The sequence below is a fragment of the Bufo bufo genome, chromosome 5 (genome assembly GCF_905171765.1).
Source record: "Bufo bufo chromosome 5, aBufBuf1.1, whole genome shotgun sequence".
Taxonomy (NCBI): domain Eukaryota; kingdom Metazoa; phylum Chordata; class Amphibia; order Anura; family Bufonidae; genus Bufo; species Bufo bufo.
Genome location: NC_053393.1, coordinates 3361185 through 3386527, shown reverse-complemented (window position 1 = coordinate 3386527; position 25343 = coordinate 3361185). Strand labels below are relative to the sequence as shown.

The following is a 25343-nucleotide window of genomic DNA, read 5'->3' as shown; positions in this document are numbered from 1 at the left end:
CATCCTCTCCCCTGAAATGGCTGATAACAGGGGGCAATAGACTGTATTCTCCTGTCCTACAGTCATCCTCTCCCCTGAAATGGCTGATAACAGGGGGCAATAGACTGTATTCTCCTGTCCTACAGTCATCCTCTCCCCTGAAATGGCTGATAACAGGGGGCAATAGACTGTATTCTCCTGTCCTACAGTCATCCTCTCCCCTGAAATGGCTGATAACAGGGGGCAATAGACTGTATTCTCCTGTCCTACAGTCATCCTCTCCTCTGAAATGGCTGATAACAGGGGGCAATAGACTGTATTCTCCTGTCCTACAGTCATCCTCTCCTCTGAAATGGCTGATAACAGGGAGCAATAGACTGTATTCTCCTGTCCTACAGTCATCCTCTCCTCTGAAATGGCTGATAACAGGGGACAATAGACTGTATTCTCCTGTCCTACAGTCATCCTCTCCCCTGAAATGTCTGATAACAGGGGGCAATAGACTGTATTCTCCTGTCCTACAGTCATCCTCTCCCCTGAAATGTCTGATAACAGGGGGCAATAGACTGTATTCTCCTGTCCTACAGTCATCCTCTCCTCTGAAATGGCTGATAACAGGGGGCAATAGACTGTATTCTCCTGTCCTACAGTCATCCTCCCCCCCCCTGAAATGGCTGATAACAGGGGCAATAGACTGTATTCTCCTGTCCTACAGTCATCCTCTCCCCTGAAATGGCTGATAACAGGGGGCAATAGACTGTATTCTCCTGTCCTACAGTCATCCTTTCCCCTGAAATGGCTGATAACAGGGGGCAATAGACTGTATTCTCCTGTCCTACAGTAATCCTCCCCCTGAAATGGCTGATAACAGGGGGCAATAGACTGTATTCTCCTGTCCTACAGTAATCCTCCCCCTGAAATGGCTGATAACAGGGGGCAATAGACTGTATTCTCCTGTCCTACAGTCATCCTTTCCCCTGAAATGGCTGATAACAGGGGGCAATAGACTGTATTCTCCTGTCCTACAGTCATCCTCTCCCCTGAAATGGCTGATAACAGGGGGCAATAGACTGTATTCTCCTGTCCTACAGTAATCCTCCCCCTGAAATGGCTGATAACAGGGGGCAATAGACTGTATTCTCCTGTCCTACAGTCATCCTTTCCCCTGAAATGGCTGATAACAGGGAGCAATAGACTGTATTCTCCTGTCCTACAGTCATCCTCTCCCCTGAAATGGCTGATAACAGGGAGTAATAGACTGTATTCCCCTGTCCTACAGTCATCCTCTCCCCTGAAATGGCTGATAACAGGGAGCAATAGACTGTATTCCCCTGTCCTACAGTCATCCTCTCCCCTGAAATGGCTGATAACAGGGAGCAATAGACTGTATTCTCCTGTCCTACAGTCATCCTCTCCCCAGAAATGGCTGATAACAGGGAGCAATAGACTGTATTCCCCTGTCCTACAGTCATCCTCTCCCCTGAAATGGCTGATAACAGGGAGCAATAGACTGTATTCTCCTGTCCTACAGTCATCCTCTCCCCTGAAATGGCTGATAACAGGGAGCAATAGACTGTATTCTCCTGTCCTACAGTCATCCTTTCCCCTGAAATGGCTGATAACAGGGGGCAATAGACTGTATTCTCCTGTCCTACAGTCATCCTCTCCCCCTGACATGGCTGATAACAGGGAGTAATAGACTGTATTCCCCTGTCCTACAGTCATCCTCTCCCCTGAAATGGCTGATAACAGGGAGCAATAGACTGTATTCCCCTGTCCTACAGTCATCCTCTCCCCTGAAATGGCTGATAACAGGGAGCAATAGACTGTATTCTCCTGTCCTACAGTCATCCTCTCCCCTGAAATGGCTGATAACAGGGAGCAATAGACTGTATTCTCCTGTCCTACAGTCATCCTCTCCTCTGAAATGGCTGATAACAGGGGGCAATAGACTGTATTCTCCTGTCCTACAGTCATCCTGTACCCTGAAATGGCTGATAACAGGGGGCAATAGACTGTATTCTCCTGCCCTACAGTCATCCTCTCACATCCTCTAATGTTCTCCATGTAATAATTGTGGAACATCTTTTCCTACAACTCTGTTGTTCTATCCCTCAGTTGTTGTTACGGAGTTGGGCCCTGGGGCCCCCAGTGGGGTGTCTGCACAGTCTGACCTCATCCAGTCAGTCTGAGACTGAAGAATTGTTACTGACTGATTAGTCATTTTCTAGTAGCAATAACTGAGGGATGGGATGACCTATTGTATGTGTTGTATGAAAGATGCGTCAGGAGGTGACTGGTCCCTTTTAGGACATTGACTTGTTGCCCTCTTGTGGGAGGGGCTATGGTTCTCCCCGCCCACCTTACATGCTATGGCGGTAGAGATGAAATGTCGGATTCCTCTTGTCCAGCTCTGCGCAGCTTTCGGGGTGACTCCTCATCTTGGTTTCCCCCCTGTGGTGGGCAAGACGTCTCCTCATGTAGGAGTATTGGAGGCTTATAATATGTGGCCCCTGTGGGTAATGGAGGGCTCCTCGGGTCAGACCCCCTGCTTATCACACCAGTGTGTGGACTCGGAGAAGCCCCTATAACCACGGCAGCAGATGACCGCCTCGGCTCTGCTACATCTGTACGCAGGCCTCATCAAGGATGCGGACTGTACTGGCCATGTAAATAGACAACATCTCTTTATTGAGGTGACAGACATGACAGGTACACATGGGGGGTCCAGTCCTGTGCCCCCCACCATACATAGTGTCTCTGAGGAGTGACCCTTCAGGTTCCCTCTATCTGGGGGGTGACCTCCATAGATACAGGTTTATCTGTGTAGTCGCTGGTCCACGGCTGGGATATGCGCGACCCCTTGACCTCCACTAGCTCTTATTCTGAGAAGGCGGCGCTTCGTCCGGCGAGGAGGCTCGGGGGGGCGCTGGATTTGGGGGCGCCTCTTCTCCCCCTTATGGCACGCTGTGTGGTTTCAGGATGTCGCTGGGGGTCTGTGCTCCCCCGCAGCCTTCACTAGGTTCTGATGGTCGTCTTCCTTTCTCGATCCTTGCCCTGCAGAGAGAATGAAGGACGGGGTTAATTCCCAGAGAGATCAGGATGGGCCCCAGGCGCCCGTCCCCTGTGTGGCCTGTAGGGGGCGCTGCCGTGTGCATGTCTAGTGCGGCCTTCGAATACGTTATTTTGAAGGAATTTACTTTCCATCTCTGTAACCGTGAAATAATATCTGCTACCAGCGCCCAGAGCGGAGATTTATAGAGCGGGGAGTGCGTGAGGAGAAAGGAGGCGCGGGGAGGGGGGGGGGCTGGATAGAGGCGCAGCGTGACCACACACAATATAATGGAGGATTGCACCATCCAGTGCACAGGATCCAGACTAACCCACAGCATGAATGAGAGCTAGAGCTGCGGTGTAATAACTGCTAGAGCTGCAGTGTACTGCGGTATAATAACCGGTAAAGCTGCGGTATACTGCGGTATAATAACGGCTAGCGCTGCGGTATACTGCGGTGTAATAACGGCTAGAGCTGCGGTATAATAACGGCTAGAGCTGCGGTGTAATAACGGCTAGAGCTGCGGTATACTGCGGTGTAATAACGGCTAGAGCTGCAGTGTACTGCGGTATAATAACCGGTAAAGCTGCGGTATACTGCGGTATAATAACGGCTAGCGCTGCGGTATACTGCGGTGTAATAACGGCTAGAGCTGCGGTGTAATAACGGCTAGAGCTGCGGTGTAATAACGGCTAGAGCTGCGGTGTAATAACTGCTAGAGCTGCGGTGTAATAACGGCTAGAGCTGCAGTGTACTGCGGTATAATAACCGGTAAAGCTGCGGTATAATGGCTAGCGCTGCGGTATACTGCGGTGTAATAATGGCTAGAGCTGCGGTATACTGCGGTGTAATAATGGCTAGAGCTGCGGTATAATAACGGCTAAAGCTGCGGTGTAATAATGGCTAGAGCTGCGGTATACTGCGGTATAATAACGGCTAGAGCTGCGGTATAAAAACGGCTAGAGCTGCGGTATACTGCGGTGTAATAACGGCTAGAGCTGCGGTGTAATAACGGCTAGAGCTGCAGTATACTGCAGTGTAATAACGGCTAGAGCTGCGGTATACTGCGGTGTAATAACGGCTAGAGCTGCGGTATACTGCGGTGTAATAACGGCTAGAGCTGCAGTATACTGCGGTGTAATAACGGCTAGAGCTGCGGTATACTGCGGTGTAATAACGGCTAGAGCTGCGGTATAATAACGGCTAGAGCTGCGGTATAATAACGGCTAGAGCTGCGGTATAATAACGGCTAGAGCTGCAGTATACTGCGGTGTAATAACGGCTAGAGCTGCGGTATACTGCGGTGTAATAACGGCTAGAGCTGCGGTATACTGCGGTGTAATAACGGCTAGAGCTGCGGTGTAATAACGGCTAGAGCTGCAGTATACTGCGGTGTAATAACGGCTAGAGCTGCGGTATACTGCGGTGTAATAACGGCTAGAGCTGCAGTATACTGCGGTGTAATAACGGCTAGAGCTGCGGTATAATAACTGCTAGAGCTGCGGTATAATAACGGCTAGAGCTGCAGTATACTGCGGTGTAATAACGGCTAGAGCTACGGTATACTGCGGTGTAATAACGGCTAGAGCTGCGGTATAATAACGGCTAGAGCTGCGGTATAATAACGGCTAGAACTGCGGTATAATAACGGCTAGAGCTGCGGTATACTGCGGTATAATAACGGCTAGAGCTGCGGTATAATAACGGCTAGAGCTGCGGTATAATAACGGCTAGAACTGCGGTATAATAACGGCTAGAGCTGCGGTATACTGCGGTGTAATAACGGCTAGAGCTGCGGTATAATAACTGCTAGAGCTGCGGTATAATAACGGCTAGAGCTGCAGTATACTGCGGTGTAATAACGGCTAGAGCTACGGTATACTGCGGTGTAATAACGGCTAGAGCTGCGGTATAATAACGGCTAGAGCTGCGGTATAATAACGGCTAGAACTGCGGTATAATAACGGCTAGAGCTGCGGTATACTGCGGTATAATAACGGCTAGAGCTGCGGTATACTGCGGTGTAATAACTGCTAGAGCTGCGGTATAATAACTGCTAGAGCTGCGGTATACTGCGGTGTAATAATGGCTAGAGCTGCGGTATAATAATGGCTAGAGCTGCGGTATAATAACGGCTAGAGCTGCGGTATAATAACGGCTAGAGCTGCAGTATACTGCGGTGTAATAACGGCTAGAGCTGCGGTATACTGCGGTGTAATAACAGCTAGAGCTGCGGTATACTGCGGTGTAATAACGGCTAGAGCTGCGGTATACTGCGGTGTAATAACGGCTAGAGCTGCGGTATAATAATGGCTAGAGCTGCGGTATAATAACGGCTAGAGCTGCGGTATACTGCGGTGTAATAACAGCTAGAGCTGCGGTATACTGCTGTGTAATAACGGCTAGAGCTGCAGTATACTGCGGTGTAATAACTGCTAGAGCTGCTGTGTAATAACGGCTAGAGCTGCGGTATAATAACGGCTAGAGCTGCAGTATACTGCGGTGTAATAACGGCTAGAGCTGCAGTATACTGCGGTGTAATAACGGCTAGAGCTGCGGTATACTGCGGTGTAATAACGGCTAGAGCTGCGGTATAATAACTGCTAGAGCTGCGGTATAATAACGGCTAGAGCTGCAGTATACTGCGGTGTAATAACGGCTAGAGCTACGGTATACTGCGGTGTAATAACGGCTAGAGCTGCGGTATAATAACGGCTAGAACTGCGGTATAATAACGGCTAGAGCTGCGGTATACTGCGGTGTAATAACGGCTAGAGCTGCGGTATACTGCGGTGTAATAACTGCTAGAGCTGCGGTATAATAACTGCTAGAGCTGCGGTATACTGCGGTGTAATAATGGCTAGAGCTGCGGTATAATAATGGCTAGAGCTGCGGTGTAATAACGGCTAGAGCTGCAGTATACTGCGGTGTAATAACGGCTAGAGCTGCGGTATACTGCGGTGTAATAACAGCTAGAGCTGCGGTATACTGCGGTGTAATAACGGCTAGAGCTGCGGTATACTGCGGTGTAATAACGGCTAGAGCTGCGGTGTAATAACGGCTAGAGCTGCGGTATAATAATGGCTAGAGCTGCGGTATAATAACGGCTAGAGCTGCGGTATACTGCGGTGTAATAACAGCTAGAGCTGCGGTATACTGCGGTGTAATAACGGCTAGAGCTGCGGTGTAATAACGGCTGGAGCTGCGGTGTAATAACGGCTGGAGCTGCGGTGTAATAACGGCTAGAGCTGCGGTATACTGCGGTGTAATAACAGCTAGAGCTGCAGTATACTGCGGTGTAATAACGGCTAGAGCTGCGGTGTAATAACGGCTGGAGCTGCGGTGTAATAACGGCTAGAGCTGCGGTATACTGCGGTGTAATAACAGCTAGAGCTGCAGTATACTGCGGTGTAATAACGGCTAGAGCTGCGGTGTAATAACGGCTAGAGCTGCGGTATACTGCGGTGTAATAACGGCTAGAGCTGCGGTATACTGCGGTGTAATAACGGCTAGAGCTGCGGTGTAATAACGGCTGGAGCTGCGGTGTAATAACGGCTAGAGCTGCGGTATACTGCGGTGTAATAACGGCTAGAGCTGCGGTGTAATAATGGCTAGAGCTGCAGTATAATAACGGCTAGAGCTGCGGTATACTGCGGTGTAATAACGGCTAGAGCTGCGGTATACTGCGGTGTAATAACAGCTAGAGCTGCGGTATACTGCGGTGTAATAACGGCTAGAGCTGCGGTATAATAACGGCTAGAGCTGCGGTATAATAACGGCTAGAGCTGCGGTATACTGCGGTGTAATAACGGCTAGAGCTGCGGTATACTGCGGTGTAATAACAGCTAGAGCTGCGGTATACTGCGGTGTAATAACGGCTAGAGCTGCGGTATACTTCGGTGTAATAACGGCTAGAGCTGCGGTGTAATAATGGCTAGAGCTGCGGTATATACTGCGGTGTAATAACGGCTAGAGCTGCGGTGTAATAACGGCTAGAGCTGTGGTATAATAATGGCTAGAGCTGCGGTATAATAACGGCTAGAGCTGCGGTATACTGCGGTGTAATAACGGCTAGAGCTGCGGTATACTGCGGTGTAATAACAGCTAGAGCTGCGGTATACTGCTGTGTAATAACGGCTAGAGCTGCAGTATACTGCGGTGTAATAACGGCTAGAGCTGCGGTGTAATAACGGCTGGAGCTGCGGTGTAATAACGGCTGGAGCTGCGGTGTAATAACGGCTGGAGCTGCGGTGTAATAACGGCTGGAGCTGCGGTGTAATAACGGCTGGAGCTGCGGTGTAATAACGGCTAGAGCTGCGGTATACTGCGGTGTAATAACGGCTAGAGCTGCGGTGTAATAACGGCTAGAGCTGCGGTATACTGCGGTGTAATAACGGCTAGAGCTGCGGTATACTGCGGTGTAATAACGGCTAGAGCTGCGGTGTAATAACGGCTGGAGCTGCGGTGTAATAACGGCTGGAGCTGCGGTGTAATAACGGCTAGAGCTGCGGTGTAATAACGGCTAGAGCTGCGGTGTAATAACGGCTGGAGCTGCGGTGTAATAACGGCTGGAGCTGCAGTGTACTGTGGTATAATAACGGCTAGAGCTGCGGTGTAATAACGGCTAGAGCTGCGGTATAATAACAGGTAGAGCTGCAGTGTACTGCGGTATAATAACGGCTAGAGCTGCGGTGTAATAAGGGCTAGAGCTGCAGTGTACTGCGGTATAATAATTTGCCCCTTTTGGTGAGTGCGGGGTAAGTTGGGTCTTACTAGCTGTCCTATGGACCTAACCCTTTTGCCTCTGTGCGGATGATGCGTGAGGGCCGCCTTCACCTCGGGTCACAGCTCCGCCTCACCCTACACAGTAGAGGATCGGTGTTTCTTTGGTTCCTTCGTCAGGCGTACTCAGCGCTGTCTCGATGTTACACGCGATGTCGCTGTGTGTACACGCTCTGCCTGCCCGCCGCACCCTCCACCGCTGGCCCCGCCCTCCTTAGAACCAGTGTTTGATTGGCCAGTAATAAGGGCGAGCGCTGCTGTGTGCTTCAGTGTAATGTAACAAACCCTCAGCTGTGATAAGTATGGGGTCATGAGTCTTCAGAAGTGTCATGCGCCGTATGTACCCACAGGATAATAGTATGTATCTGATGGCGGGGGTCCGACCGATGTAGACTCCTATTTCTGGAGATTAGAGGGGCCCCGGCGCGCGCTCCACCACTTCTCCATTCTGTGTCCTGGGACGACCCCTGTAAGACCCTCTACGTGCCAGGCGGTCTGACAACTCCTTTCTCCTACTGACCGCCATCAGGTGCAGTCAGTAGTGCAGCCTCAGGCTTTGGGCCTGGACTGTCAGATCCCAGCCCTGCAGGCTGCACCTGTCATACGCCCCTCCCCCACATCAGTTATAAGTAGTGTGACCAGCGTCGCCCCGTCTGTGGGGCCGCTGCTGTCTGTGGCTCCTGACGCTCCTCATGCCGTCACCGCTCTGGTATTCTCTCTTTCCACATTTTACAATCCACTTAAAAATGGAAACTTTGGGCAAAGCCTCCTCAGATTTACAAAGCGTTTCTGTGTGAGGACGGCGGAGTGGGCACGCTGCCCTATGTGCCCCCAGAGACGTGGCCCCCTGCTCTCCGCCAGCCTGCCCTCCTGCTTAAAAGTCAATAGACTGAATGAAAGTGACCGGAGATGGGGGAGATGCAGAGACCCCGGGTGCCAGCTGCCCACCATACACAGCAGACGGCCGGCACTACTCCACCAGCAGACAACAACGATGAGTGTCTCAGTCCACGTGTGAGATGGGGGAAGGGGGTTATAACCAGCAGAGAGGGTGTAATACCACCATAGCTGAGGGTTGTAATGGGGGCCATGGTCAGTAACTCCACGAGTGCGGTATGAGGAGCATGTCCCAAATGTCGCATTAATGTAACAGAGACCCTCTAGTGTCACCCGGAGTATTACTTCAAGTCTGAAAGGTGGAGCAGACTCTTCTAGTCCTCACCTGTAGTAATGTGTATGGTATGAGGTGAGGTCTCCAGGAGGACGGTGAGATGGAGCAGACGCTTCTAGTCCTCACCTGTAGTAATGTGTATGGTATGAGGTGAGGTGGAGCAGACCTTCTAGTCCTCACCTGTAGTAATGTGTATGGTATGAGGTGAGGTCTCCAGGAGGACGGTGAGGTGGAGCAGACCTTCTAGTCCTCACCTGTAGTAATGTGTATGGTATGAGGTGTGGTGGAGCAGACCTGCTTAGTCCTCACCTGTAGTAATGTGTATAGTATGAGGTGGAGCAGACCTTCTAGTCCTCACCTGTAGTAATGTGTATGGTATGAGGTGAGGTGGAGGAGACCTGCTTAGTCCTCACCTGTAGTAATGTGTATGGTATGAGGTGGAGCAGACCTTCTTCTAGTCCTCACCTGTAGTAATGTGTATAGTATAAGGTGAGGCCTCCAGGAGGACTGTGAGGTGGAGCAAACCTTCTTCTAGTCCTCACCTGTAGTAATGTGTATGGTATGAGGTGGAGCAGACCTCTAGTCCTCACCTGTAGTAATGTGTATAGTATGAGGTGAGGTCTCCAGGAGGACGGTGAGGTGGAGCAGACTTTCTAGTCCTCACCTGTAGTAATGTGTATGGTATGAGGTGGAGCAGACCTTCTAGTCCTCACCTGTAGTAATGTGTATGGTATGAGGTGGAGCAGACCTCTAGTCCTCACCTGTAGTAATGTGTATAGTATGAGGTGAGGTCTCCAGGAGGACGGTGAGGTGGAGCAGACTTTCTAGTCCTCACCTGTAGTAATGTGTATGGTATGAGGTGGAGCAGACTCTTCTAGTCCTCACCTGTAGTAATGTGTATGGTATGAGGTGAGGTCTCCAGGAGGACGGTGAGATGGAGCAGACGCTTCTAGTCCTCACCTGTAGTAATGTGTATAGTATGAGGTGAGGTGGAGCAGACCTTCTAGTCCTCACCTGTAGTAATGTGTATGGTATGAGGTGAGGTCTCCAGGAGGACGGTGAGGTGGAGCAGACCTTCTAGTCCTCACCTGTAGTAATGTGTATGGTATGAGGTGAGGTCTCCAGGAGGACGGTGAGGTGGAGCAGACCTTCTAGTCCTCACCTGTAGTAATGTGTATGGTATGAGGTGAGGTCTCCAGGAGGACGGTGAGGTGGAGCAGACACTTCTAGTCCTCACCTGTAGTAATGTGTATGGTATGAGGTGAGGTCTTCAGGACGGTGAGGTGGAGCAGACACTTCTAGTCCTCATCTGTAGTAATGTGTATGGTATGAGGTGCGATCTCCAGGAGGACGGTGAGGTGGAGCAGACCTGCTTAGTCCTCACCTGTAGTAATGTGTATAGTATGAGGTGGAGCAGACCTTCTAGTCCTCACCTGTAGTAATGTGTATGGTATGAGGTGAGGTGGAGCAGACCTGCTTAGTCCTCACCTGTAGTAATGTGTATAGTATGAGGTGGAGCAGACCTTCTAGTCCTCACCTGTAGTAATGTGTATGGTATGAGGTGAGGTGGAGCAGACTCTTCCAGTTCTCACCTGTAGTAATGTGTATGGTGTGAGGTGGAGCAGACCTTCTTCTAGTCCTCACCTGTAGTAATGTGTATAGTATGAGGTGAGGCCTCCAGGAGGACTGTGAGGTGGAGCAGACCTTCTTCTAGTCCTCACCTGTAGTAATGTGTATAGTATGAGGTGGAGAAGACCTTCTAGTCCTCACCTGTAGTAATGTGTATGGTATGAGGTGGAGCAGACCTCTAGTCCTCACCTGTAGTAATGTGTATAGTATGAAGTGAGGTCTCCAGGAGGACGGTGAGGTGGAGCAGACTTTCTAGTCCTCACCTGTAGTAATGTGTATAGTATGAGGTGAGGTCTCCAGGAGGACGGTGAGGTGGAGCAGACCTTCTGGTCCTCACCTGTAGTAATGTGTATAGTATGAGGTGAGGTCTCCAGGAGGACGGTGAGGTGGAGCAGACACTTCTAGTCCTCACCTGTAGTAATGTGTATGGTATGAGGTGAGGTCTCCAGGAGGACGGTGAGGTGGAGCAGACACTTCTTCTAGTCCTCACCTATAGTAATGTGTATAGTATGAGGTGGAGCAGACCTTCTTCTAGTCCTCACCTGTAGTAATGTGTATAGTATGAGGTGGAGCAGAAGTTTCTCTTCACCTGGCTTTCTTTGTGCACCTGTTTCCCTATAGTGATTTCTGAAGTCTGGGTGGGATTTTTAGGGCTAAAGCACCCGGTGATGATGGATTGGACACTTGGAGAATGCTTGTCGGGGGATTATATGAAGTTTGGATGGATCTTATGGTGAGGAGCACTGATGGCTCCTTACATGTCCGTTTGTCCTGGCTATTGGCGGCATGTCCCCCCGGGTGTATGTGTGGCTGCTGTGAGGTGACATAAGCAGACATTTTTTTTCCTCAGTTTTTGGTACTCACCATCTTCCTCTGGTTGCTGAGGCAGAAGGTGCAGATCTGTTTGGGTTGGCCTTGCTCGTGCTCCCTGTGCTTGGGGCTGGCTGTGGTCGGGTGAAGCTGGTAGTATGGGGCACTCGTGTGACAGGGTTGCCCATCTCCACATGTGTCTCCGAGCAGTAGTACATTTCCAAGGTGTGAGATGTAGCTTGATGCCAGTCGTAGAGTCTCTATTTTGGAGAGTTTGCGGTCGGCGGGCTCTGTAGGGATGAGTGTGCGCAGGGCTGTGAAGGCGGTGTTGACGCTGTTGGTCCGGTCCCTCTCTCGGGCGTTGGCCGTATGTCGCTGACGTGGTTCTCGCTGCAGTCGCGGACACTTTTTATCTGCCCTTTTGCCACCGCCACTAGAGTGATGGAAGCCTTTGTCGCCGCAGCCTGAGCTGTCGCTGCCGCTGTCCTCATCATCGGAGAGCATGCTGATGTCCGGGTAGAGGAAGCGGGCAGGAGGGGCATGGCGGAGCATTGCAAAAGACATGATGTAGCAGAGGGCAGCGGGTAGGTGAGCGTCCTAGGCTGTCGCGATGCTGTCCACCTGTGACCCAGGATCCGCCTCTGTTCTGTCACTGCCTCTCTGCCTCTGCGGCTCTGTCCATCGTCTCTGCGTCCTCCTGTCTCACACGTGTGGAGTGCAGCCGTCTGGCGGAGCTGCAGCTGTGAATGACTTTTTATAGTGACCCTTGAGAGTGAGTCTGGTTCCTCCCTCAGCCGGCAGCAGACACGAGTGAGGGGGGCTCCATCGGAAGCTGGATGAGGGGGAAGGGAGTCCCCAGACGGCTGTGGGATTTAACAGCCTAGACTGGCCTGTGCTGCTTAACGAGGCGCAGCGTTAACCCTTATCGCTCCCTCAAATAGTTCCTGGTGTCCGCCACATTTCGTAATTCGCCCGTAGACTGGGAAGAATGAGTTTTTAATGAACTTTTTGTCCTTTCTGTGCGGTCATTGGGTCAGATGCTGCAGAGTTGTGTCTACGCTCCATGCGCTGTGTTAGCAGAGCGGACCGAACACTGACCCATTACAGTCAATGGGCCAGGTCACAAGTGACTATGCGCATGCATCGAGGGAAATCGCCGCACATGCCATTTAGGTCATGGATGCCACCCTGGGGATTCATATAAAAGGCTCCATCTCTTCTGGCGGGTTTGTCCTCACACAGAGTCCGGTCACCATCCAGGGCCGAAGAGTTAATGGTGCCAGGAGTGAGCTGACTACCTCCAGTGCTCCTGTGTCCTCCAGCTGTAGGGTTTTGTGGTTGTCAGGCCCTTGTGTCTGCATCTTTGGCACCAGGGTTGTCAGAGAATTACCAGGGTGGGGGACAAGTGCCAGGTGTCAGCTGAGACAGGGCACCCGGCTCCATCATAAGTACGTTGGTTACCTGCAGTGCATCACTCCCATCATCTCGTGTCCGCACAGCCCCCCCCCCCCCCCATAGTTGTGCTGATAGTCTGTAGAGCCGCGTCTGCCCTTTATATATAATCTGCTCAGCTCCTCCTGCTCTATAACACGCTGCCTGCAGATTACATGGTGACAGGTCCTCTTTATATATAATCTGCTCAGCTCCTCCTGCTCTATAACACGCTGCCTGCAGATTACATGGTGACAGGTTCTCTCTATATATAATCTGCTCAGCTCCTCCTGCTCTATAACACACGGCCTGCAGATTACACGGTGACAGGTTCTCTTTATATATAATCTGCTCAGCTCCTCCTGCTCTATAACATGCTGCCTGCAGATTACATGGTGACAGGTTCTCTTTTATATATATAATCTGCTCAGCTCCTCCTGCTCTATAACACGCTGCCTGCAGATTACATGGTGACAGGTTCTCTTTTATATATATAATCTGCTCAGCTCCTCCTGTTCTATAACACTCTGCCTGCAGATTACATGGTGACAGGTTCTCTTTTATATATATATATATATATATATAATCTGCTCAGCTCCTCCTGCTCTATAACACGCTGCCTGCAGATTACATGGTGACAGGTTCTCTTTTATATATATAATCTGCTCAGCTCCTCCTGCTCTATAACACACTGCCTGCAGATTACATGGTGACTGGTTCTCTTTATATATAATCTGCTCAGCTCCTCCTGCTCTATAACACACTGCCTGCAGATTACACGGTGACAGGTTCTCTGTATATGATCTGCTCAGCTCCTCCTGCTCTATAACACACTGCCTGCAGATTACACGGTGACAGGTTCTCTGTATATAATCTGCTCAGCTCCTCCTGCTCTATAACACGCTGCCTGCAGATTATACGGTGACATGTTCTCTTTATATATAATCTGCTCAGCTCCTCCTGCTCTATAACACGCTGCCTGCAGATTACATGGTGACAGGTTCTCTTTATATATAATCTGCTCAGCTCCTCCTGCTCTATAACAGGCTGCCTGCAGATTACACGGTGACAGGTTCTCTTTATATATAATATCTGCTCAGCTCCTCCTGCTCTATAACACGCTGTCGTCTCATTGTAACGGTCTCTTCTCCCCATTGCAGGACATCAGGAACACGGTTGGGAATATCCCCATGGAGTGGTACAAGGACTTCCCTCACATCGGGTACGATCTGGACGGGAAGAAGATCTTCAAGCCTCTGAGGAATAAGGACCAACTGGAAGAATTTCTGGACAAGATGGAGAATCCGGATTACTGGTGAGTGTACTGGAGGTCAGGGCCGCCATCCACTAGTGCAGGGTAGACCCTGTCATTGGGTGCAAGAGCCGGACAGGTCCTATTTCGGATACAGGGCTATTGACATCTGGACTGGAATGACCTACCCATCCAGCATTGGGGGTGGGCGCCTGGTCCGACTGTGGAGGGAATGGGCGCCTGGTCCGACTGTGGAGGGAATGGGCGCCTGGTCCGACTGTGGAGGGAATGGGCGCCTGGTCCGACTGTGGAGGGAATGGGCGCCTGGTCCGACTGTGGAGGGAATGGGCGCCTGGTCCGACTGTGGAGGGAATGGGCGCCTGGTCCGACTGTGGAGGGATTTCTTATAAGGTCTGTCTCTTTACAGGCGAACCGTTCACGATAAGAAGACCAGTCGGGACATAAAACTCACGGATGAGCAGGTGGATCTGGTTGACCGGCTGCAAAGAGGACAGTTTGGAGACGTGAACTTTGACCCGTACCAGGTACGTTGACCATACTTCATGTCTGTTCAGAAGTCTTCCGGGTTTAGGAGCCAGTCCCAAAGGTTCAAAGCCAACACACAGGAAGGCGAGTCTACACTGTTCCCTTTTACATGACCCGTAGTCAGGGACTCTAACAGTCTCCCCACCAGTAGTCGCAGCAGGCCTCCCGTAACTCCTCCTCCCCTCTAGTAGTTGCAGATGGCCTCCCGTAACTCCTCCTCCCCACCAGTAGTCGCAGCAGGCCTCCCGTAACTCCTCCTCCCCACCAGTAGTCGCAGCAGGCCTCCCGTAACTCCTCCTCCCCACCAGTAGTCGCAGCAGGCCTCCCGTAACTCCTCCTCCCCACCAGTAGTCGCAGCAGGCCTCCCGTAACTCCTCCTCCCCACCAGTAGTCGCTGCAGGCCTCCCGTAACTCCTCCCCCCCTAGTAGTCGCTGCAGGCCTCCTTTAACTCCTCCCCCCCTCTAGTAGCCGCAGCAGGCCTCCCGTAACTCCCCCTCCTTTATTAGTCCCAGCAGTCCCCCCCCCACCTCCTTAGTACTGAGGAGACAGTTACTGGGGAGTCATTATGGAGGGGCTGCTGTGACTACTAGGAAGGTGAGAGTGTTGTAACCCCTCGGGGTTCCTCCAGAAGCTTTATTTGGAGGAGATACGGCATAGTCTGGAGCGGTGCAGTCTGCTTTTTGGCTTATGTGACTGACGCTGCATCATGTTTTTGGCGGCACCTCGGACTGTTCTCGTCTCCTTCAGCTGGACGCTGACAGTTGGGTGAAGACGTTCTGGATGATGGTGGGGTGACCGTGTATTTTCCTGCTGTGTTGTCTGCGGGGGCCGCGTGGCTCCTGGCGGGTTCTTCTGTCTCACGACCCTTTTGTTCTTCTTGCAGCCATCGGTGGATTTCTTCAGCCATGAGACCATGATCCACCCAGTCACCAACCGACCAGCGGACAAGAAGAGCTTCATTCCATCCCTGATTGAGAAGGAGAAGGTCATTTAAGCCCTTGGTTCCTGCTGCTGCTCCTGCTGCGGAACCTCTGCTGTGATGACATTATGGATCTTTTCTGCCTTTAGGTTTCCAAGTTGGTTCATGCCATTAAGATGGGCTGGATCCATCCGCGGAAGCCTCGAGATGATGCCCCAAGTTACTATGACCTGTGGGCTCAAGAGGATCCGAATGCCATACTAGGGCGGCACAAAATGCACGTTCCTGCTCCAAAGCTGCGGCTCCCAGGACATGAGGAGTCCTACAACCCCCCTCCGGAGTACCTGATGACAGAGGAGGAGGTGGGACGTCTGTGGTGACCCTCCATACTGTGTCCCAAGTGCTGCATATCATGAGGCGTCTTCATGTCCATGGTCTCCTCCTTCCTCTAGAAATTGGCTTGGGAGCAGCAGGACCCCGAAGACCGGAAGCTGTCGTTCCTTCCCAAGCCGCACAGTTCCCTGCGCGTCGTTCCTGCGTACTCCCGCTTCATACATGAGAGGTTTGAGCGCTGCCTGGACCTGTACTTGTGTCCTCGCCAGAGAAAGATGAGGGTAAGTGACCCCCAGACGTGAGCGCTGCACTTCCAGGAGTGTCCGTCTCATCTGTATTCTTTTATTGACCAGGTCAATGTGGATCCTGAGGATCTGATCCCCAAACTACCCAAACCCCAAGATCTGCAGCCGTTCCCCACCACACAGTCCATGGTGAGTCCTCAGTCCATCCAAACGTCTTGCTGCCCCCTCGTCCACCATCTCTCCTGTCCCTTGCCCTGACTGTTCTCCCCTCTGCTTGCTCCGTCAGGTTTATCGGGGGCACACAGACCTTGTGCGCTGTATCAGTGTCTCCCCATCCGGTCAGTGGATCGTCTCAGGTACGTGGACTCAAGGAATCGGTAACCATTCACACTCAGTTCTTCAAGGAGCGCCCCCCATGTTGTGGGAGGATGGTTCCCATAGACTGCCCCTGAGGTCCTGATAGCCCAGTGTCAGGCTGTGGCCCACGCTGGGTTATCAGGATTTCCGGACTCTTACTGTAATTCATGCCTCACGGAGGCAGCTGGTACATGACATGGGGAGCCCTCCTCCGATCCCCGGGGTGTCAGATGTGGGTGACACCACTGTTTTGCACCCTAGGCTCTGATGACTCCACGCTCCGCTTCTGGGAAGTTTGCTCTGGTCGTTGTATGAAAACTGTTCGTCTGGACGGGGCCATAAAAAGTGTGAGCTGGAACCCAAACACGTCGCTGGTGCTGGTGGCTGCATGTGTGTGAGTATCCCTGACCACAGCGGTGCTGTCTGGGTATAGGATTCGTACGTTGCTGTACGTCCTGACATGTTGACTGTTTCCCCTCAGGGAGCGCTCAGTCGTCGTCCTGAACCCCAGCCTTGGAGACCGTCTTCTCTGCAGTTCCACCGATCAGCATGTGGAGGCGTTCGAAGCGCCGGAGGAGCAGAAGAAGCAGCCAGTGACCTGGGTGGCAGCGGAGGGGGCAGATTATGAGCAGGGACTGCGGCTCCGAATCCACCATGAGAAGGTAGACTCTCAACGAGGGGTGACGCCCCCTGCGGCTGCTCCTTACACTCACCGTGTCTCTCCCCGCAGGCAGTCAAGCAGGTGACGTGGCACGGACGCGGGGACTATTTTGCGGTGGTTCTCCCGGATAACGGCAACTCTCAAGTTCTCATACATCAGTTAAGCCGCAGACGCAGCCAAAACCCGTTCCGCAAAAGCAAAGGTCAGGTCCAGCGAGTCCAGTTCCACCCCACCCGGCCCTTCTTCTTTGTGGCCACTCAGAGGTATATAAGAGTCTACAATCTGCTGAAGCAGGAGCTGACCAAGAAGCTGCTCGCCAACTGCAAGTGGATCTCCAGCATGGCTGTGCACCCTGGAGGTGAGCGCAGGACGATGGGGGTGATGCTGAACGCTGCCTCTGTGTGTTCCGGCAGTCACGTCAGTCTCGTCTCTTCCAGGTGACAATCTGATCTATGGAAGTTACGACTCCAAGCTGGGCTGGTTTGACATGGATCTCTCCACCAAGCCTTACAAGGTCCTCAGGTATGTCTCGTGAGCGGTGGTCCTGTGATGGGGGTCTTCGTACAGTGGAGCTGCCGCTCAGATGTTGTGTGTTTTCCAGACATCACAAGAAAGCTCTGAGGGCTGTGTCCTTCCACCGACAGTACCCGCTCTTCGCCTCTGGATCTGATGATGGCAGTGTCATTGTGTGTCATGGCATGGTGTACAAGTAAGTGCGACGCCTCGCCTGCGTCTCTGTGTACGCGCTATGGGGGGGATTTTCTGATGTGTCCCCTCTTCTCGTGCAGCGACCTCCTGCAGAATCCGCTCATTGTGCCTGTGAAAGTTCTCCGAGGACACCACATCACCCGGGACCTGGGCGTCTTGGATGTCGTCTTCCACCCCACACAGCCATGGGTCTTTTCTTCTGGAGCTGACGGCACAGTCCGGCTCTTCACGTAACCAGAGACTGACTTCAGACAAGACGCCCCAGTCATGTTCCTCCATCTGGTAGGCAATGGAGGGCTGATATGGGGGCTTCATCCTTCCTGTATATACACTTTGTATGAAGGTTTGTGTTGTAATAAAACTTCTCATGCGACCAGTAGGATGTCTCCTCAGCGCTGCCGCACCATCCCCATCTGTGTGCGGTTAGGGTTAGTCCAGCTGGACTGGTCATCACACGAGAAGCCATGTGCTATTAACTCCTGCGGACTAGAAGGCGTGTGCCAGCTGAAGTGTGATAAGTCGCTGGGGGTCTTCCCTGTGCTCCGTTAGGCCACGTGCACACGCATGTACTTTTGGTCCGCACCCAATCTGTGATTTTTGCAGATCGGCTGTGGACAGGACATTTCTGCAGGATAAAAAAAAATGGCGACATACACTTTCTTGGTATCCATGTGCGTGAGCCCTTATCCGGAGCTTTATGGAGGGCGCCGGGTCCTCGTGTAATGGAGCTTTGTGCGTGCGCCCTCTGCTGGAATATGGGGGCTCATACCAAGACATAAACACATTGCAGGATCATCATCCAGTGAGCTTCCTGGCTGTATTTAAGATCTCTGCTTACTGGCAGAAGCTGGAAATCTTCACTGACCTAATCCCGCTGACACAATGTAACAAGCATGCTTCCATTTAATGACAGCAAGCAGAGATCCTAAAGTGTAGTAGAAGGCAGTGGTCGTGTCCAAAATGACAGCAGTAAAACAGAGAAGCTCCTCCTGATGCCAGCCTTTATCCGCCGGGGGCTGCACATTCAGCTCCAAATGAAAACATGAACTAAATCGCAATTTTTAAACTGAAAAAGGAGTAATCGGCGGCGTTTGTTTTCCGTTACAATCTTGAATATTCCCACCATAAGCGGAAAGCCGTTTCCAGATTTGGCTTTTCTGTTAATAAGTGATCTTTAGTTGTAGACCCTTTATCTCTGACAACTGCCAGCCAACACTGCACACGTCTGGGCGGCCGTGTCATGACATCAGGGCCTGGTATGTGATAAATGGGCCGACTCCAGTATCCTGGTCCATGGCACCTGCTGTCGGCCCATTTATCGCATACCAGCATCCTGGTCCATGGCAACTGCTGTGCGATAAATGGGCTGACTCCAGTATCCTGGTCCATGGCAACTGCTGTGCGATAAATGGGCTGACTCCAGTATCCTGGTCCATGCCGCCTGCTGTGCAATAAATGGGCCGACTCCAGTATCCTGGCGCCTGGTATGTGATAAATGGACCGACTCCAGCATCCTGGTCCATGGTGCCTGCTGTGCAATAAATGGGCTGACTCCAGTATCCTGGTCCGCGATAAATGGGCTGACTCCAGTATCCTGTTCTATGGCGCCTGCTGTGCAATAAATGGGCTGACTCCAGTATCCTGTTCTATGGCGCCTGCTGTGCAATAAATGGGCTGACTCCAGTATCCTGTTCCATGGCGCCTGCTGTGCAATAAATGGGCCGACTCCAGTATCCTGGTCCGCGATAAATGGGCCGACTTCAGTATCCTGGCGCCTGGTAAATGGACCGACTCCAGTATCCTGGTCCATGGCGCCTGCTGTGCAATAAATGGGCCGACTCCAGTATCCTGGTCTGCGATAAATGGGCTGACTCCAGTATCCTGTTCCATGGCGCCTGCTGTGCAATAAATGGACCAACTCCAGCATCCTGGTCCGTCATAAATGGGCCGACTCCAGTATCCTGGCGCCTGGTATGTGGTAAATGGACCGACTCCAGTATCCTGGTCCATGGCGCCTGCTGTGCAATAAATGGGCCGACTCCAGTATCCTGGTCCGCGATAAATGGGCCGACTTCAGTATCCTGTTCCATGGCGCCTGCTGTGCAATAAATGGGCTGACTCCAGTATCCTGTTCTATGGCGCCTGCTGTGCAATAAATGGGCTGACTCCAGTATCCTGTTCCATGGCGCCTGCTGTGCAATAAATGGGCTGACTCCAGTATCCTGTTCCATGGCGCCTGCTGTGCAATAAATGGGCTGACTCCAGTATCCTGTTCCATGGCGCCTGCTGTGCAATAAATGGACCAACTCCAGCATCCTGGTCCGCGATAAATGGGCTGACTCCAGTATCCTGGCGCCTGGTATGTGGTAAATGGACCGACTCCAGTATCCTGGTCCATGGCGCCTGCTGTGCAATAAATGGGCCGACTCCAGTATCCTGGTCCGCGATAAATGGGCCGACTTCAGTATCCTGTTCCATGGCGCCTGCTGTGCAATAAATGGGCCGACTCCAGTATCCTGGTCTGCGATAAATGGGCCGACTTCAGTATCCTGTTCCATGGCGCCTGCTGTGCAATAAATGGGCCGACTCCAGTATCCTGGCGCCTGGTATGTGATAAATGGACCGACTCCAGTATCCTGGTCTGCGATAAATGGGCTGACTTCAGTATCCTGGTCCATGGTGCCTGCTGTGCAATAAATGGACCAACTCCAGTATCCTGGTCCATGGCGTCTGGTATGTGGTAAATGGGCCGACTCCAGTATCCTGGTCCATGGCGCCTGCTGTGCAATAAATGGGCCGACTCCAGTATCCTGGTCTGCGATAAATGGGCCGACTTTAGTATCCTGTTCCATGGCGCCTGCTGTGCAATAAATGGGCCGACTCCAGCATCCTGGTCCATGATAAATGGGCCGACTTCAGTATCCTGGTCCATGGCACCTGCTGTGCGATAAATAGGCTGACTCCAGTATCCTGGTCCATGATAAATGGGCCGACTCTGGTCCGTGATAAATGGACTGGCTCCAGTATCCTGGTCCATGGCGCCTGGTATGTGATAAATAGGCCGACTGCAGAGTATGAGACCCATCCCCCACCCATTCTGCGTCTTTCCCATTTCTGTTATTCTATCGTCTACATGGATGGCGGTATTTCTTTTCCTACCACAGGTTTAGTTGTTTTTTTTTTGCCATTTTAAAGCATTGTGGATCATTTTAGCCGAGCAGCCAGTTATTTTCTGCTCTTTGTGTTTTCCAGTCTCCAATCAACTTCTTGGTCAAAGTTCTTATTTCTTTGGTCCGATGTCTGGAACGACCCATTTTTCCCGCTGAGCGTGGGCTAAAACCAGTAGGTGCAACATTCGCCGCCCTCCTCCTTTAAATACAGGCCATAATGGACACCAATGACCGCACTCCCTGACCTCCTCGCTGCTATTAATGTGAACACCGCCCTTCACTACATAAGTCAATTCCACCTAGTTATCAGCGTGCACGTCCTGGCTGTTAGTTGCCCGTTACTCGGCTGTAACCAGTCATGAGTTATTTCCCAGTTTTTTAGACCCATTAGTGGAGTCAGACTGCGATCATTCTGCACCTAACGGTATAAGTTCAGTCCTCGGGGCTGCAGTAATCTCTGACCCTCTGCCGGATACTACCAGACGGCCCCATTCACTATAATGCGTCCACCGTTCCTCATTATAGTGAGTAGGGCTGGACAGGATTCCATCAGTCTGTTCCCGGCCGGATCTGCCAAACACAGACGTGAACTGGGCCTTAGGCGGTATTAAAATCCAGGGCCAGTCTGACTGTGGATTTGCAGGTTTAACCCCCGTTGTCATGCAGTTAAACCCACTTGGAATTTTTTTCTATCTCTGCAAACGCGGAAATCATTCATGTGCCGGAGGGTGACTTCTGCGGAGGGTGAACTCCAGACACTGAGGAGGCCAGCTGCCATGGTGGATATTTTTATAGTGTAAAGAGTTGTTTATTCTGAATGAGAATACGGCACCCATCACCGGAGGCCTCACGTCACTTCATCGCTCTGTGACCGGTGTTGCGTCCCATCCAGGCGGGTCTCCTCCATAACGCTATAATAATAATATTTGGCATGTCTGATACTTACACATCTCCTGCCAATAAGGAACATTTGAAATTCCACCTTCACGTGACGGAGCGGCCGCGGCCTTAGACACTGCGCCTGAGCTTAATACACAACTCGCCAACATAGTGAAAATAATATAGTCATATTTTCTGATGCTTCCAAGGCCAAAACAATAGAAAAGCCCCATCATTCTGAAATATACAGCAACGTGGACGTAGCCAAATATACACACACCCCACCACAGACGAGGAACCTACACAAAACAAGGCGGGTCACAGGGGCCCAACGATCAGGACTTGCAACCCACAAAGTCTTTATTGCAGCAAGTCTGTAACCATCATGGCCAACACAAGGCTTCTGGTCTTCAGGAACGACCTCAAGTCAATGTGAGCAGATCCAGGAGGTAAGAGAAGGCAGACGAGACGCGGGACATCACATGCTGGTGACACGAGGGAAGCTCGGAATGTGCTAGAACGAAGCTCAGCCCTCATCGCGGAGGAGCAGCTTGGATCATGGGTGTTGTGGTTCTGTCTTCCGACATCAGGCAAACTTGACCAATCGGCCCATGGTCTCAGACGCTTTAATTCGCACAGACGGGACCGGATCCTTCAACAAGACCATGAGAGCTGGAGAAAGAGGAGGTGACATCATCATGGAGAGCTGGAGCCAATGCACCATCTACATCCTGCCTGTGAACACTGACGAGGAGTAGACCCTGAGGTCATCGTGTGACCCCCTTATGAATGGGGGTCAGTGACCAGCGATTGACCATCTTCCTCATAAGGTTACATTTGAAAACCAGGATTTGATTATTTTTGTGGTCCCCAATAGACCAGAGCCAATCAGGTCAGACAGCACAAGAATAAAGGGTTAATAAAAGGAAGAGCACTGCGTCTCCGGAGACCGCTGTGCTTCTCCGCAGTACACACATCCAATCTAGTTACTACCTATACAGCCCATCACCTATAGAGTCTTATTTTTCCTCTTGGACGCCCCATCCCTTTGTGTTAGGACTTGGCCGGCTGCAGCGCTCCGCCCGTCTCTCCTCTTCCACCCCTCCACACTCTGGCGCGGGGCCCGGCTCGCTCGCACTGGGCAGCCTTACTTCCAGTAGCTGTTTACACGGGACCCTATGGGAAGCTCTGAGAGATCCGTCTGCACGTTAGCGGGACAGACGGCCTAATGAGATCACTGTGCTTCCTCCTGCCCCCACAGTCAGAGTGAGGGGCTCCCGGGGGACACAGGAGCAGGTTACACAGCTGTAAATCTCCTTATCCTGGAAGCAGCTCAGCTGATCGCAGCAATACAGGAAGGAAAACAGCAGCGTTCCCGGTAATCAGACACAGGCCATAAAGATGAATGATGACGCTTCAGAGCCTGCAGTTACCCACAAATCCTGCACCGACCCCGAAAACTTCATTAGGTAAAGTACGGATGAGGGACATAGCAGAGCAGCGCCCCCAACAGGGTTTACAAGTCACTGCTGGAAATTCGTGAGTAGTTAGTATTGTATGGAATCTACTCTGAGCCAAACCCTATAAGTCCCCCTGCTGTACAGACCCCATATATCATCATTTACCAGCTGTGTGGCACAGTCCTGTGTCAGAGACAGGGAGGACACAAGTCAGAGGAGGTTCCAGTGCAGCCAGCCAGGGAGGGAGGACACAAGGCCGTGCAGCCAGCCAGGGAGGGAGGACACAAGGCCGTGCAGCCAGCCAGGGAGGGAGGACACAAGGCCGTGCAGCCAGCCAGGGAGGGAGGACACAAGGCCGTGCAGCCAGCCAGGGAGGGAGGACACAAGGCCGTGCAGCCAGCCAGGGAGGGAGGACACAAGGCCGTGCAGCCAGCCAGGGAGGGAGGACACAAGGCCGTGCAGCCAGCCAGGGAGGGAGGACACAAGGCCGTGCAGCCAGCCAGGGAGGGAGGACACAAGGCCGTGCAGCCAGCCAGGGAGGGAGGACACAAGGCCGTGCAGCCAGCCAGGGAGGGAGGACACAAGGCCGTGCAGCCAGCCAGGGAGGACACAAGTCAGAGGAGGTTCCAGTGCAGACAGGCAGGGAGGACACAAGGCCGAGGCAGGTTCAGTGCAGACAGGCCGGACACAAGGCAGAGGCAGGCCCAGTGCAGCCAGGCAGGGAGGACACAAGGCAGAGGCAGGCCCAGTGCAGCCAGGCAGGGAGGACACAAGCCAGAGGCAGGCCCAGTGCAGCCAGGCAGGGAGGACACAAGCCAGAGGCAGGCCCAGTGCAGCCAGGCAGGGAGGACACAAGCCAGAGGCAGGCCCAGTGCAGCCAGGCAGGGAGGACACAAGCCAGAGGCAGGCCCAGTGCAGCCAGGCAGGGAGGACACAAGCCAGAGGCAGGCCCAGTGCAGCCAGGCAGGGGGGAAACAGTGCAGCCAGGCAGGGAGGACACAAGGCTGAGGCAGGTTCAGTGCAGACAAGCAGGGATGAAACAGTGCAGCCAGGCAGGGAGGACACAAGGCTGAGGCAGGTTCAGTGCAGACAAGCAGGGATGAAACAGTGCAGCCAGGCAGGGAGGACACAAGCCAGAGGCAGGCCCAGTGCAGCCAGGCAGGGAGGACACAAGCCAGAGGCAGGCCCAGTGCAGCCAGGCAGGGAGGACACAAGCCAGAGGCAGGCCCAGTGCAGCCAGGCAGGGAGGACACAAGCCAGAGGCAGGCCCAGTGCAGCCAGGCAGGGAGGACACAAGCCAGAGGCAGGCCCAGTGCAGCCAGGCAGGGAGGACACAAGCCAGAGGAAGGCCCAGTGCAGCCAGGCAGGGAGGACACAAGCCAGAGGCAGGCCCAGTGCAGCCAGGCAGGGAGGACACAAGCCAGAGGCAGGCCCAGTGCAGCCAGGCAGGGAGGACACAAGCCAGAGGCAGGCCCAGTGCAGCCAGGCAGGGAGGACACAAGCCAGAGGCAGGCCCAGTGCAGCCAGGCAGGGAGGACACAAGCCAGAGGAGGTTCCAGTGCAGCCAGGCAGGGAGGACACAAGCCAGAGGAGGTTCCAGTGCAGCCAGGCAGGGAGGACACAAGGCAGAGGCAGGCCCAGTGCAGACAGGCAGGGATGAAACAGTGCAGCCAGGCAGGGAGGACACAAGCCAGAGGAGGTTCCAGTGCAGCCAGGCAGGGAGGACACAAGCCAGAGGAGGTTCCAGTGCAGACAGGCAGGCAGGACACAAGGCAGAGGCAGGCCCAGTGCAGACAGGCAGGGAGTATAACATATTGTTGACATTAGGAAGGTGCTTAAGACAATTTTACTGGATATGACACTCATCATCCACCTGACAGGAACTTACATGTCACCAGATGATCTAAATCGACCATTCTGCACTGATCCGGCTGCATGTGCAACACCAAGAACCC

General features: G+C 52.6%; 3 protein-coding genes across 7 annotated transcripts in view; 1 reads left to right on the top strand and 2 right to left on the bottom strand.

Moving 5' to 3' along the window:
• The window catches only part of BOP1 (BOP1 ribosomal biogenesis factor), a 29517-nt gene extending 11172 nt beyond the window's left edge, over window positions 1-18345 (top strand). The window contains exons 4-16 of the mRNA XM_040433197.1: window positions 14018-14172; window positions 14537-14654; window positions 15540-15641; window positions 15725-15937; window positions 16028-16189; window positions 16262-16342; window positions 16440-16509; window positions 16772-16904; window positions 16992-17172; window positions 17241-17529; window positions 17609-17693; window positions 17773-17880; window positions 17960-18345. Of these exons, the coding sequence (XP_040289131.1) occupies window positions 14018-14172; window positions 14537-14654; window positions 15540-15641; window positions 15725-15937; window positions 16028-16189; window positions 16262-16342; window positions 16440-16509; window positions 16772-16904; window positions 16992-17172; window positions 17241-17529; window positions 17609-17693; window positions 17773-17880; window positions 17960-18113 (1851 nt within the window). The 3' untranslated portion in view covers window positions 18114-18345. The remainder of the gene's footprint in view (window positions 1-14017; window positions 14173-14536; window positions 14655-15539; window positions 15642-15724; window positions 15938-16027; window positions 16190-16261; window positions 16343-16439; window positions 16510-16771; window positions 16905-16991; window positions 17173-17240; window positions 17530-17608; window positions 17694-17772; window positions 17881-17959) is intronic.
• Window positions 2676-12517, bottom strand: SCX (scleraxis bHLH transcription factor). The gene is made up of 2 exons (XM_040433213.1): window positions 11481-12517; window positions 2676-3036 (listed from the first exon to the last, which is right to left on the bottom strand). The coding sequence occupies exons 1-2, from the start codon at window positions 11988-11990 to the stop codon at window positions 2998-3000; spliced, it is 549 nt and encodes a 182-aa protein (XP_040289147.1). The 5' UTR covers window positions 11991-12517; the 3' UTR covers window positions 2676-2997.
• Window positions 18346-21914: 3569 nt separating the features above from the next.
• MROH1 (maestro heat like repeat family member 1) overlaps window positions 21915-25343 on the bottom strand; it is an 82813-nt gene continuing 79384 nt past the window's right edge. For 4 of the 5 annotated variants that reach the window (XM_040433189.1, XM_040433190.1, XM_040433192.1 and 1 more), the window contains exons 42-43: window positions 25277-25342; window positions 22515-22600 (exon numbers count right to left, since the gene is read on the bottom strand). In XM_040433189.1, coding sequence (XP_040289123.1) covers window positions 22515-22600; window positions 25277-25342 — 152 coding nt within the window. Of the gene's footprint in view, window positions 22601-25276; window position 25343 lie in introns of all 5 variants that reach the window. The other variant, XM_040433193.1, reaches the window with a different exon arrangement.

Coding starts and splice junctions, on each gene's coding strand:
- SCX (XM_040433213.1), bottom strand. CDS start 11,990: ATGTCTTTTGCAATGCTCCGCCATGCCCCTCCTGCCCGCTTCCTCTAC. Junction 3,037..11,480: donor TCAGCAACCAGAGGAAGATG/GTGAGTACCAAA, acceptor TTCTCTCTGCAG/GGCAAGGATCGAGAAAGGAA.